This window comes from Crotalus tigris, unplaced genomic scaffold (assembly GCF_016545835.1).
Source record: "Crotalus tigris isolate CLP2741 ecotype Arizona unplaced genomic scaffold, ASM1654583v1 scf7180000020201.887925, whole genome shotgun sequence".
NCBI lineage: Eukaryota > Metazoa > Chordata > Lepidosauria > Squamata > Viperidae > Crotalus > Crotalus tigris.
The window spans coordinates 732,623-747,651 of NW_024097902.1; the positions used below are offsets into that span (position 1 = coordinate 732,623).

A 15,029-nucleotide genomic window follows, 5' to 3' on the forward strand; every position below is an offset into this window, starting at 1 on the left:
TTTTTTTTTTAATTTTAGAAAATATTTCTTAATGAAGGATTTGAATAATGGGATCAATTACTTTAAGAAATTATGAGCTTTTATTCATAGGAGATATTGAAACAGAATCTTTGTGTGCTTTAATTTGAACTCCAATTTTTTGTAAGTATTTGGTTTAGATAGCCTCGGTGCCCTCTCAATGGTACTATTCCTAAGACTCATCTCAAAAATATCTATTACAGCACGGATTTACAGTGAAAACAAAATGAAATTTAGTTTCCCTACATCTTTATTTTCCTTTAGAATTCCTTTGCCAACCAGTTATACTACAAGATTTTCTGCTTTTGATTTATTAAATAATATTAATATTAGTGTGATATTTCACAACATCTTATTTTTTTCCCTTTAGTTCTGTAGATCAGCGTTTCTCAGTCCTGATAACTTTAAGATGTGTGAACTTCAACTCTGACAGTTCCCACAGTCAACATGCTAGCTAGAGAATTCTGGGAGTTGAAGTCCACACATTTTAAAGTTGTGAAGATTGAAAAATAGTTTGATAATTTCACAATTATTGTATACCTTGGTTATTTTTTTAAAAAAATTCTCAGTGTGAAGTTTCTGTTTTTGGGAAGAAGCCCTTTTTTCCTAATTGCTTCCTTGGCACTGGTTGTGGTAGTATCTTGTTAATATTCCACTTATATATATAAATTTAAATTTGGCAGGACTCACTAGATCAGTAATGGCATACCTTTTGGATTTGGCATGTCAAAAAATCAAAGTGCCAAACTTTACTTTGATTGTCTGTCTGTCTGTCTGTTTCTCTCTCTCTCTCTCTCTCACACACACACACACACACTCACTCACTCACTCACACACTCTCTCTTACACACACACTGAATAGAAGAGAAACAATTTTCTATCTTTCCCCTTTCCGTGCCACCTTGAACAGCAGCACTTGGTAAAACCAAGGCTGGGCCTGAAGTAGAGGCCTGAGTCTCGACTTTCACCCTAGTATCACCACTACTGAAAAAGGCCACTTTGTGCTATATCCCACTGTGTGATTGTCCAATGGTCCAGTGTCCCTAAGAACCAGGGTTCAATGCTTATGTTCAGGTAGTGTCGTCTTTATGTTGACCAACCGCTGTGGTTTACCCAAGGCTCTGCTCCAGGTTGCACCAGACCTTTGTTCTTGAAGCAGCTTTGGAGAATGCTTTCCCATGGCCTCTGCAGCCTCCAAAATCCATAGAAAAACAGATCCTGTTCTCTGATTTCCAAAACTCCGAAGGCCAGTCACACAAGAGAACACAGCCCTCTTGTGTGACTTCCAGAAGGGCCAGAGGCTGCACAAGAGCAAACACCATTTGTGTGGCCTTTGCAGCCTCTACAAATTACACAAGAATGGGGCATGATTTTGGGAATAGCTATATAGCCAAGAATAGTCGAGAATAATAGAACTTAAAATGTATGTTTAAACGAAAAAGGAAAGGGTTTTTCTATCTTTTTTATAGTTGAGCAATGGGAAGTCAATAAGGGATTATAATGTAACTATAAAGATGATTATTTTAAAGAAATGTTTCGAGTTTTAAAAAGAACACAAAATTGGAATCAGTTTTTTTTCCCTTTATGACTGTTGGTGAAAGAATCTAAAAGAATTTTGCTACTATATATGATGATAGTGCAGACAATCTAATAAGTGCAAATAAAAATACTATTTCTCACAATAGGAAAAATAGATGGAGGAAAAATGAATCTGGTTGAGATGGCAATGTAAATTGTTTTAAAGAAAGATTTTATTTGGTCCTGTTTCCATTGGAAAATTGTTTCCAAAGGAAATAATAAAAAAGAAACAAGACTTTATATTGAAGGTTGAATAATTGTATAGCTATTGAAATAGCCTTTAATAACTAAATGGAATCCAAAAACTGGAGGTTATAATCATAGTATTTCACTGTATTGGAAAGAGTTGAAAGTCAATGCTTTTTTTCCTTTTTTATCCTGCACCTCTTTTAATCGTTATTTTCATTGTGTATATATTATAATAAATCTCAATAAAATCAGAATAGTTGTTGGTTGTTGGTAAATGCTGGCATGTGACTCAAAATATTGTTGTGTGTCATCTTTGACACATTGCCCTAGATTTAATGAACATTGGTTTAGCAGACATCAGATATAATAGACAAAATTTGTATGCTACTATTCATGGATAAAATCCCATTTGTTGTAATTTTATCTTACTCAACAGTCTTGAAGTTTTTATGGTAATTATAATATTCTTATAAATGTGATATAAGAAAACCATTTTTAAAGTTACTTTGTGCCCAAATGTTTTGCTAAATCGCACAACTCATTTTATAGGAACAAGCAGGCCAAAAACTATAGAGATAAGAATGATAAAATTTTAATATTGAAAAGTACCATTGAAATGATAAAACAAGGAAAGAACACTATTTCTAATAGGTTTAATAGTTCTTTGTTAGATCTTTGCCTAGCGCCAAATAAGAGTTTACTTTAGATTCCAAAGTTAATATTAAGCACATTTAAGGACATGCTGCTTTGCTAATATTCAGATATTTTCAGTAGAAGGGATAAACAACTATGTTCTAATAAAGTTTTAAAATCCTGAGAAATCTTATTCTAGATGTTAATTTGGTTTGTTCAATTTTTGTATTAAAGCCAGGAATGAATTCTAATAAATGTGTTGGTATCTTGATTAGCTAAGCTTTATAGAAAGCACTAAGATCATAATTCTAAAATTTGCAATGTTTTCTAGTCAGGAAAAATTTACTGGGGCTCTTTTCACTGTCTTAGATGATCTTCTTACGTGGTAGTCTCTTCATTTAATTCATGACAACGGTGATTTTCTTTCCATTCATTTTTCCATTTTTTCCCCAAGCTAGTTTATGTGTTCTGTGATTTCTGTATGCGTGTGTGTAGTTCCAATTGACTTGATTATTTAAATAGATAAACAGAACTGGGGAAAGAATGTTTCTTTGTGAAGAGAGACAGTCAGGAATAGGTAATGTTCAATGGAAAAAAAGAACAGCTTAGGTAAGCATTTTAGGAGAAGATTTACAGATAACAAAAGAATTAGCTTCCCTACGTATATAGATTCTCTTTTGTGATGCCATCTTGCATTCCAATTATGTTGTTGCTTCTATTTAGAAAATAGAATGATGAATATGGCAAATAATGAATGAATATGGCAAAGACTATATTCTAGAGGTAACTCAAGCTACAATCTCCTTTCTGAGTAGGCAAATTCATAGATGATATTTGGATTACTATCAGATAGACAGAAGCACAAAGAAAACGGGTCAAGAAATAGGTTTTTGGACTTTTTGTCACTGGGAAAAAGGCAAGATAGTTAAATGAAAGTATGAGTAGGGGTGTCATACGCAAAGGAATATAGAGATGGTCTTGAAGAAGACGTTCAACATCCATTTTCTAAACACCAGCTTAAATTAACCTGAAGGGAAAAGTGAGCGAGAAAAAAAACCTCCAGATTGCCTTGCCTTGATTTTCTTTGATATAAGACAGGAGAGAGAATCTCTAATCATACTTTTAAGATTCTATTACTATTCCTTTTAATATTCTAATAGCCCTTGTGGAGGCCTTGGGAGGCAGAGGGCAGGCAAGCCTGGGCCTACGCTAGGTCTCCCAGGGCCTTCCCCACCTTGAGGCACCCCGTGCTCTGCTTAATGACTTGTGTGTTTAGCAGCCTTGGAGAGCAGCTGGTGTGCATTGTCAAAGAAGGCCACCTCACTTAACAGCTGTCATGATCCATAATGAACAGGCTCCAATACAGTCCTGTGATGAGGACTACCTATACACATGTGATTCGTACATTATACTAGGCCTTGAAATGCTTTTTTTAAAGTTTTGATATAATATGGTGCATGATCCCAATCTGTTCTCATTTATTCATTAAATATTTCAACAAGCAGTGGCGTCATATGATTTGTTTCTTACATATTTAGTATCTTTTAAGCTAATATAAGTACTGGATTATTATAAAGATAGTGAGGCTTTGCATTTTGAAATTCTTAGAAAAATTTCATGTAAGAAGGAAAATAAAAAAGTGCTATTAGGGAATTGTTAATTCTTGTAGCCCTTGTTTTATTTATCAAACAGACATTTTATGGTATATAGCACTCTCTTGGACTGAGAAAATAAATTTACCCTAACAAAACATTACTTAAAATGTTACTAAGTTTTAGTCTTATTAAGGGCAATAAAAAAATTAAGTGAAAGACAGCTATCTATTCTTGTAAGAACAGTTTTTGAAAAAGAAAACTATTTTTGTTTTTTGTGTAGTGTACATTTTAAGGATAGTCCCTGAGGTACTAAAGTATGTCATTTATAAAATGACAGAATAGTTCCTGCTGCAGAGAAAGTGGATCATAGATTTTGTCCTTGATTGCCACAGTTTTTTACAAGTAGGAAGATGACCTGCAGTTACGATTTGACTGACTTGCATATTTTATGCAGTGTTTGATAAATAAATTGAATACAATTGTCCTTGATTTTTTTTGCTACTATTAACAATTCAACATGAAAAAGCCTACATTGAATGTAATGCCTGTACATGCAACCAATACTTTTGAAAGAAAGCTTGTATTCTACCAGTTTCTCCTGAAATTATTGATTGATCAGTGGAAACTTGTTTCTTACTTGTCATCAGTGGAAACTTGTTTCTTACTTGTCATTAAAAGAACATAGGAAAGTAGTATGTCAGCTAATTAGTTTACATGGACATCAAATTGACAAGTGTTCTGTTAGCAGAAACATATGTCGGGACTATGTGGTAAAACACATATTAAAAAATCCAAGGTCAGCTTGTGTCATTGGTCAGGAATGGGTCCTGTCTGAAAATCTAGGAAACCATTGCTGATTTGTGTATAAGCAGTTTTTCAATCAGATGACCCCAAGATACAGTAGACCATGCCCATACATCCAGCAAGAATGAAAGGAGATGGGAATGGTAGTCCAGCAGACCTGGAAATCAGTAAATCAAACAGATTGGCAGACCAATAATGACCTTCTGGACCTGTGGTCTGATTCAATAGACATTGTTTCCTATGTGACTTCAGAACAGCTAGAAATCATTAATAATTAGTTTGTAAAAATAAAAGACATTAGCTGGAATGTTCTACTGTTATATTTAAAGTTAAAGCCCGCAGACAACTTTTGAAAGCCATTATTGTGTCATTCTTTAATATTTTTAGCTAATAAAAGAACATATGGCATTTCATTGGCAAAAGTGAGAAAGTGAGTTGTTGGCATTATGCAATGTCCAGAACTTAGTGTTTTGTGTTAAAGTTGATTTTCTAAAAATCTCAGGCAGGTGACTCGAATGCTAAAAGTGTATCAGCATTCCCCATGTTGGTGCCCTAAATGACAGAATTATGGGAGATGAAATTTTATGCTAGGATAGGGTATGGTATATAGCAGTCTTCTAAACTAAATTAAAAATACTACTGTATGATTTTTTGTTTAATATTTTTCAAGGCATTATTTCTTTACCAAATTGTCAGGGCTAATGTCATTTTGGGGAACCTAAAAAAGCCTATTTCTTCTATGAATTAATTTTTTAACATCGAGCAATTGCTGTAGCTAAGGGTGGACACGTGCCTCATTTCCACCTTTCCTAGTACAATATTTATGCAATGTGCAATACAGATTGTTCTCGAACTATAACCACAATTGGGACCAGATTTTCCACTGCTAAACAAAACAGTTATTAAGTGAGTTGCATATGGTTTTATGACATTTTTTGCAACAGTTGTTATGCGAATTGCTACAATTTTTAAGTGAATCACGCAATTGTTAAGCCAATCTGGCTTTTCCCATTGACTTTGCTTGACAGAAGCTGACTGGGAAAGTTGCAAATTGTGATCATATGACTCGATGCTGCAGCCATTATAAATGCATGCCAGGAGCCAAGCAACCAAATTTTGATCACATGATTATGAATGCTGCAATGGTTATAAGTATGAGGATTGATCATACTTTTTCCATGTAACTTCAAATTGTTACTAATTGAATGGTTGTAAATTGAGGACTGCCTGTATATAACTTTCTGAAAAGAATTGAGCAAATGCTATAACTTTTATGTCCCATTAAGTCTTTAACTTGGTTCATACACATGCTAAACCAAAACGTGATTTGTTTGTTTATGATTTAGTATATTGCTTGTCAATGTGGTTGATAGTAGTTTATGGTTTAGCATGCTATGCACACACATTAGGTTGGGGTATATTCTGTAGAGCATGGATAAACAGCGGCTAAAGTGATGCATACCAGTTTTATGTCTATGAAACCTCAGAAGTTATCTTGTGAAGATGACAAGCAGCTGCCTTTTGGGATAGCTCCTCTATGCATGAAAAAATTTGGGTGAGACTGTAATTATTTAGCTAATCCTGCAGCTGTCGTACAGGAGTTCATGAATCAAATTGACAACTAGGTATACTTGGATATTCTGTTTTTGAAACAATTTGACTGATTTTTTTATCCATATCGTGGGGCAGGGAGAACAAGTTGCTAGTTTTCTGTTTTGAAATAAAGTAGCTGAAGATTGGTCTATTGCTTTAAATATTTTAATCTTTTCTGCATAAATGAAAAGCCAATTTTATTCTTTTCAAAAGTGGGAATGACAATGCAACTTCAGATATGTTGGAGTTCACTATAGTTCTTCATGGTCAATGATATTCTTACGTTTGAGGAGTATCCAAGATTGACTCTGTCACGTCTAATCTTGTCATTTATCAACATGCTAGTAAATGATTAAGTCCAATTATAAAATGATAAAGAGAAAATATATTATGAAATATTTATTATGTACCATATAATTGTGCCAGAGAATATTTTAGTTCCCAAAGCTTATTTTGGTGCTTAGAAGTTGATTTTTCAGAGCACATCACCTTTAGTACACCCAGAATAACTGGAGTTTCATGAGATGTATTTTGGGACTGCAAGTTCACATTTAGAAAAAAAATATCTGTGTATCATACACTGTTCAGTATTCAGTGGCCAAAATTCCCAAAGCAAGGAAAGGTAGCACCAGCAGCTCCTTTTGGAGATATTGCTTGTATTGAGTTGTATGCCAGCCTGGTAGGATGAGTCACAGCTTTCATTTTTATCAAAGCAAAAAAGAAAAGAGAGGGAGAAAGTTTAATGTAGAGGAATATAGCATTAGCACTTAGATTTATACACCACTTTATAGTGCTTTACAGCCTTCTCTAAGCGGTTTACAGAGTCAGCCCATTGCGCCCTGGGTCCTCATTTTAGCAACCTCGGAAGGATGAAAGGCTGAATCAACCTTGAGCTGGTGAGAATTGAACTGCCGAACTGCTGGCAGTCAGCTGTCAGCAGAATTAGCCTGCATTAATATATTGGCTACAATTCAACTAGTTCTCTAAATTTACATTGCTGGACTATTGGCCACTATTAGCTCTTGTGGGTTGGTGGAGTAGTGATGTTAGATCATTTCTCTTTCCCCATTTCCTCCTGAGAAATAATCTCTTTGAGAATCTGATTTTTCTCTTGCATTTTATGTCCATTGAGCTGTGTAGATAGGTCAAAATAAATGTGTGCTTGTTACTGTTATATGGATAGTATTGTGCCCTGAGAATCTTTGCATTTATAAGGATAGGATCTTTATTTAATAAATTAAAAATATTAGATCATAGCAGTTTCATATTTATCTTAAACCCTCAGTTTTATAAGTAAAACAATTGTGCTTCCAGCAAGTGAAACAAATTTGCCTACACCCAAACCAATAGTTTCCATTCATTGAAGAAAATAAGTAGTATTGTTATTCAATGGCACTAAATAAATTGGTACATAGTTCTCTGTTTCCTATTAAGGACAAATTGACTACAATTTTAATGTCTCCATTCAGTCTTCCAATATTACTACTGCATTGTAGTAACAGGAAACTATGGCGCAAACAAAACTTAGTAACTTTGCTCTCATTATGCTCACTGCTCTTTTCTGCTTACTCTGAAGCAGTTACTTCCTTATTAGTCTGTTGCCCTCAATGTACACTGTTGCACAAAGGGCATTGTTTCATGGGAGATCTGGCACATAACCCTTTTCCTGTCGTATATTTTCTTCCTTAAAGTTAAAAAGTAACAGTCTAATATTATTTTATTGACTAACTCTCCCAATAATACTTGTTATTGACAAAGAGACAGTTGCCTTGGTTTTCCTTACCTCTGTTAGATGTAGAGCATTTAATTTCATTTATGCCAAGTTTAAAGCTTGACAGCATTAGGATACAAGAATAATCCAAATTGAAAAAATGAGATAAACAAGCAAGGGTGTACATTTCAGGCTCTTGATTGCTTTCTTCTGTTAATTTTCTGTTAAGTATCTAGACTCATGGGGGGGGGAGACAGAAACTATCCAGGTTTATCAGCTAATTATTGTGTTTTCCTAACTCCTTAGGTTAGAGCAGCGGTTCTCAACCTATGGGTCGCGACCCCATTTGGGGTCGATCGCCCATTTTTGGGGGGTCGCCAAAGGCGGCGATCCGCCATTTTTCGCGGTGCTGTGCACGCGCGCCGCACATGAGGGCGCCGCCGCGCATGCGTGCCGCGCATGGGGCGGCACCGTGCACACACGCTGCACATGGGGGGAGCCCCGTGCACGCGCACCGCGCATGGCGGCGCCATGCACGCGCACCGCACATGGGGGCGCCGCGCATGCACGCCGCGCGTGGGGGGCCCGCCCCCATGCGCGCGGCCCGGCGCATGCGCAGAACGTTTGTGTGACTGGGGTCGCCATCACACAAACATTGAGAAGCACTGGGTTAGAGAATATTGTAGGATCCAGTTCATTTTGTGCATTGTACAGAACAGTGTCTGAATAAGAGTTTGTCATTTTGGTATGTTGATTGTAGAACATGAGATGAAGGAAGAACCAAGGAAAGGTAATATTGTATAAGACGCTATAATGTAAGTTCATGTAAAAATTGTGCCCAGCGGTGGACATTCAAAACGCAACTATGTGTGCAAAGGTCTACAATATTAAGATGTATGTATTTACCTGTTGAGAGTTGTCTTTAAGTTTCTTTCTATCATCTGCCTAGGATTGTAGCCTGAATACCTGGTTGATCATTTTTCTCCTGTAATATAGGGAGTTTGCAATCTTTGTGAGACTGTGATTCTCTAAATTATAAATGAATTTGTGGGACTCTCCATGAATAAATAATTGATTACTAGAAAACTAGATTCATATATTTAACTACTTGCTCTGGCTTTACTTTCTATTTTGCCTGCATAGGCCAGTTGTGGGCTTGCCTAAGCAAACTGAGAGCAGATTCTGACAGACTTTCCCCTTTGCTTGTACAAGATTGCAATTTTTGTAAAAAAAAGTTGTGATTCCTTTCTAAATTGTTTGTTGCTCTGGATGGGGGAAAAGTCCACAGTTTGAGAACCTCTATCAACACAGAAATATTTAAGGCAAAATATCACTGATATGTATTACATATGGATAATAGTAATGAAATATGGCTACTATTCATTTAAATACTTACACATAACTTTTATGTATGTATATTTATTTATACATGCCTTGTGTGTTTTTGTTTATCTGGATCCTTCCTTCCTTCCTTCCTTCCTTCCTTCCTTCCTTCCTTCCTTCCTTCCTTCCTTCCTTCCTTTGTATTTTTTTAATAAAAACAAAAATTAAAAAGAATTATGTTTTCCTACTTTCTCTGTCACACCTCTCCGATATGCAGAAAAAATAAGCTGTACAATAACTTCAATAATCATACGGAAGACATATGTTGCTGAATTTGTTTCTTATTTTCTCAATTATCCAAACCTGCTGGAGTATTTGGCAGATGGAAATAAAGGTCATTTTACTTATTTGCTTTGCTACAATCAGCATTTCTACTGTTTTCCTCTATGCCAGTGGTTCTCAACCTGTGGGTCGGGACCCCATTTGGGGTCGAACAATCATTTCATGGGGGTCGCCAAACCATGCTGTCCACCATTTTGTTCCCTTTTCCCTAGCTGTCCTACTCCCTCTTATTGGTAGCCACACCCACTTGGGGGTCACCACAACATGGGGAACTGTATTATGGGGTCACGGCATTAGAAAGGTTGAGAACCACTGCTCTATGCTTTGTTCATTCTAAGTTTGGAGGCCTCTAATTGACTCATAAGAATGCAACCAGGGCATTTATAGAACTCTTAAGGAGTAATTAAATTAAAGTTATGGAGAGAGGACATGGTTCATTTTCTCCCGCTATAATGAGAGAGTTTAATTCCCCTACCATATGTTGGAAGATAAACTCTACTAAGGATGAACCTTCCAGGAAATTACTGACTTTTCTTTTTCTTTTTTTAAATTGAAATTTTTATAAACTTTATACAATAAAATATCTCCCCCCTCCCTCCACCCATAACCTTCCCCCCTCCTTCCCAGAGCTGAATACAGGGTTAAAAAAACAAAAACAAGAAAAAACATACAAATTAAATAACTTTTAATAACTGACTTTTCTTGTATATAATTTTCTCCTTCAGAAAGTGGAGGGGGACTAAAAGAATCAGCTACACTTGTCTTGATGCTAATCAATAGGAAAAACTTATTTTTAGAATTGGAAATAGCAACAACATTGAGGGGAAAAGATCATGTAATGTTGAAGTTCTTATTTATTTATTTATTTATTTATTTATGAGACTTATATACCGCTTTAAGTGCAAGCACTCTCTAAGCGGTGTACACCAGTAAGCAAAATATATATATATATATATATATATATATATATATATATATATATATATATTTATTTATTTACATTGCCCCCAACAATCTGGGTCCTCATTTTACCTACCCCGGAAGGATGGAAGGCTGAGTCAACCTTGAGCCGGTGAGATTTGAACCGCTGACCTGCTGAACACAGTCAGCTAAAGTGGCCTGCAGTACTGCACTCTAACTGCTGCGCCACCTCGGCTCTTGATTTTAAAGGAAACTAAACTAAGTCATATATATCTTGACTTCAAAAAAGTGGATTTTAGTAGATCAGTGTTAAGATCCTATGGCTGAAAAAAGTAACGGAAACAGGAAAGGTTAGGTGCAAATTCCAAAAATAGGAGATACAGGTAGTCCTTGACTTATAACAGCTCATTTAGTGATCGTTCAAAGTTACCATAGCATTGAAAAAAAATGACTTATAACAGTTTTTCACACTTAACAACCCTTGCAGAATTACTGTTATCACATGATCAAATTCAGATGCTTGGCAACTGTCATGTATTTATGAAGGTTGTAGTGTCATGTGATTGCCTTTTGCGACCTTCTGACAAGCAGAGTCAATGGAGAATCTAGATTCACTTAACCACGTTACTAACTTAACCACAATGATTCACGTAATGTGGTAAGAAAGGTCATAAAATGGGTCAAAACTCACATAACAAATTTCTCACTTAGTAACAGAAATTTTGGGCTCAAGTGTGGTCATAAGATGAGGACTACCTGTACTAGATAGACAGTTGTAGACAATTCCAATGAAGAGGAAAAATGGAGGACAGACAGAGTGATTCTCACAATTTTAGTAAAGTTCTAAAAACTATAAAGGACCCACAGAAGAAGTACCTAGGCCACAGGTCGGCAACCTGCGGCTCCGGAGCCGCATGCGGCTCTTTGAGCCTTCCCCTGTGGCTCCCAGCCTCCTCTGCCTTTGCAGAGAGAGAGAGAGACAGAGAGAGGCAATTGCGCTTCCCTGCTTCAGTCTCTCTCTCTCTCTCTCTCTCTGTGTGTGTGTGTGTTTGTGTTGTGTGTGTGTGTGTGTGTGTGTGTATGTGTAAAAGAGAGTGTACTCACATGTTCTCCAAGGAGCTGAAAAGCTTACTGGGCGGAGCTCCTCCCTTTGCTGCGTCTCAGCAGGAAGCAGGAAGGGCAGGAGAGAGCTAGCTAGCCCAGCTAGGCTGACGCAGGAATTCTGGGAGTTGAAGTCCATGAGTCATAAAAGAGACGAGGTTGCCTACCCCTGATCTTATTGGACAACAGCTTGAAGCTTGCCAGGTGAGCAGCAGATAGGAGGGGGGGGGGAGAAAGAGAGAGAGAGAAAGAGAGAGAGGGAGGGAGAGAGAGAGAGAGGAGAGAGAGAGGGGGGGGAAGAGGAGTGGTAGACCAAGGGCAGATAGAGAGGGAGGGAGAGAGACAGAGAGAGAGAGAGAGCCCCTTTTGACATCTAAAATGAAGATAACACTGCATATATCCTTTTTTTAACCTGTGTGTGTGTGTGTGTGTGTGTGTGTATATATATATACACATACATACATACATATACATATACACACACACACAAACACACACATACACACACACAAATACCCCCCCCCACACAAACACACACACCTATAATAAAGGTAAAAAAGGATATATGCAGTGTTATCTTCATTTTCGATATCAAAAGGGTTTTGCGGCTCCCAGTGTTTTGTTTTTGGTGGGAAACGGGTCCAAGTGACTCTTTAAGTGTTTTGGGTTGCCTACCCCTGACCTAGGCTATACAATCCCATAGTTCGAAACTGATATGTGGAAGGTAAGCATACACAGCTAGTTAAGATTAATGAATATATGCTAGAAAGAAAACCAAAAGGGCTTCTTGGGTTATGTTCAACATAAAACTAAAAGTTCAGTATACCAACTGTTCAGGGAAGATGACCAACTCCCAACTATTAATGAGGAAAATTATACTTATTATATTCCCATCACGCTTTACTCTTCAGAAAAATAATAACACGACAGTAGTGTGTAATTACAGGATGAATGGAGTATCCTGCTCTTTTACTAAAGGCATTTATCTTTTGCATTGACATTGGAATAGTTCTGTGAAGTTTAGAAATAAACAAAGGAATGTCATCTACACCTTTATCTGGATTGTGAGATCTTGTGCATGATCACTCCATGCCCATGTCATTTCTCAGTTGGATAACTGCAATGCACTCTACAGGGGACATGAGGAGTATTTGGAAACTACAGCTGGTGCAGAATGCAGTGGCACACACAGAAACCTCTAGGCTGGCACATATAACACCATTGGAAGTTGAGTCATGGCAACTGGATTTCTTTTCTTTTGGTTTGACACATTCTGTTGCTTATCCAAGTAGCTTCTTCGGTCTGAGCAAGTTGGTTAGGGAGACACTGTATATGTTCTCCAGACTGGTTGCATTTCTCATCTCACCTAATTTGAATAGGTTCATTAGGTGAGTAGACAGAGAGTTGTTGCTCCTAAAACCTTTCTCCTAGGTAGGTCATTAAGTGTGGCCTCCCTGGTGACCCTATGAAATGGTCTTCATCTTCCTGGGGGAGTGATGCAAGAATAGCATAAAAAACGGGGGACAGGTTGTGTCTGAGGCCTCCATCTCTACTGAGGGAAGAATTTTCCATTCTTCCGGAAGGGTATTAAAATTTGATTTTGCTGGTTGGCTTGGGAGAGGCACTCACTGCTAGATGTGGTTGACAGGGTAAGAAGATCTTACCCCCATACTGTGCATCTTGTTGGTTCTGGGTGTTTTTTTTTTTTTTTTTGCATTGCTTTAAAATTTTAATGTGCGCAGTTTTAAAAATGTAATTGTTTTTTATTTATCTTTTTAGATTCTGTAAGCCATCCAGAGTCACTCAATTGGGGAGATGAATGGCATATAAGTTTAATAAACCTGTAAATGAAACCAATTTGTATTCAACTAAGTTCTGTACTACTTCAGAACTGGGTTGTCTAATAGTATGAGCCAAGAGTTCCACAGAGATATTAAAAACCAAGAACTAAAGTAGACACCCTTGTCTAGTTCCTCTAAATCAGTGGTTCTCAACCTTTTTAATGCCGCGACCCCCCCCAAACCGGTCGTAAGTCGAGGACTACTCAACCGGTCGTAAGTCGAGGACTACTCAACTGGTGCAGCACTATTTGCAGAATGGGACTTTTGGTGGGCTCAGCATCGCAGAGACAGCCTGGACAATTCCTATTGGCTTTTGAAAGCCAATAGAATTAGACTCTATTCAAGAGAGTCTATTCTATTGGCTTTCAAAAGCCAATAGAATAAAAGGGAGTACACAGCTAAGGAAAAGGGGGAAAAAATGGCAGACTGCGTTGTTTGGCGACTCCCGTGAAATGATCGTTCTACCCCAAATGGGGCCCGACCCACAGGTTGAGAACCACTGCTCTAAATAATGAGAGAGTAGGAGAAAACATACCATTAACTTTCACTTTAGAGTGAAAGACTCATTGTATGATATTATAAGATTTTATTGTAATAATTTTATGAATTTCTAAGGAAATACAAAACTATAGTATACGATATTAAGTGGTCCAAATTGAAATTGTTACTTGTGTGAAAATGTGGTTATCCACCCATTTAAGGAATATCAATTCTATACTTGTGAGGAATCCATTAAATATTTAGGTATTTGTATAGTAAACTATATAACTCAGCAAAATATATAGAAGTTTCTTCAGACTTGGTAGATAGGAATCATTAAACTTTACCCTTTGGGTGAAGTTGAACATTCTCAAATGAATATTATTCCCAGGTTACTTTATATTCTGAGAAGAATTTCAATTTATTTATATATTTGGAAAATATTTTCAACAAATAAATTCTTTGTTGACAGATTTTATGTTTTTTTTTTGATTCTGAATATATTTACAGAAAATGCAGTTACCTATTGATGAGAGAGGATTCGGTGTTTTGAATCCGGAGCTAGATCATCACGCTTACCCTATTGTCAAATATTACATTTATCTGGACAGACTTGAACACTGGGCACTATCTAACAAAACGAAATTCAGTGGTGAAAAAAGCAAGGTTCTACATTTAGGCAAGAAAAACCAAATGCACAGGTATAGTATAGGGGGTACCTTGTTCAATAGTAGTAACTGTGAGAGGGACCTCGGAGTCCTAGTGGACAATCACCTAAATATGAGCCAGCAGTGTGCTGCAGCTGCCAAAAAAGGCCAACACAGTGCTAGGCTGCATTAAGAGAGGGATAGAATCAAGATCACGTGAAGTGTTAATACCACTTTACAATGCCTTGGTAAG

At 36.9% G+C, this 15,029-nt stretch overlaps 1 protein-coding gene across 4 annotated transcripts in view; it reads left to right on the forward strand.

The window, feature by feature from the left end:
• Window positions 1-15,029, forward strand: part of ITPK1 (inositol-tetrakisphosphate 1-kinase) — a 148,117-nt gene that overhangs the window by 3,418 nt on the left and 129,670 nt on the right. For 2 of the 4 annotated variants that reach the window (XM_039365898.1, XM_039365900.1), the window contains exon 2: window positions 14,640-14,830. The exons of the other annotated variants lie outside the window; for them this stretch is intronic. In XM_039365898.1, coding sequence (XP_039221832.1) covers window positions 14,643-14,830 — 188 coding nt within the window. In that variant the 5' untranslated portion in view covers window positions 14,640-14,642. The remainder of the gene's footprint in view (window positions 1-14,639; window positions 14,831-15,029) is intronic. 4 annotated transcript variants of the gene reach the window in all.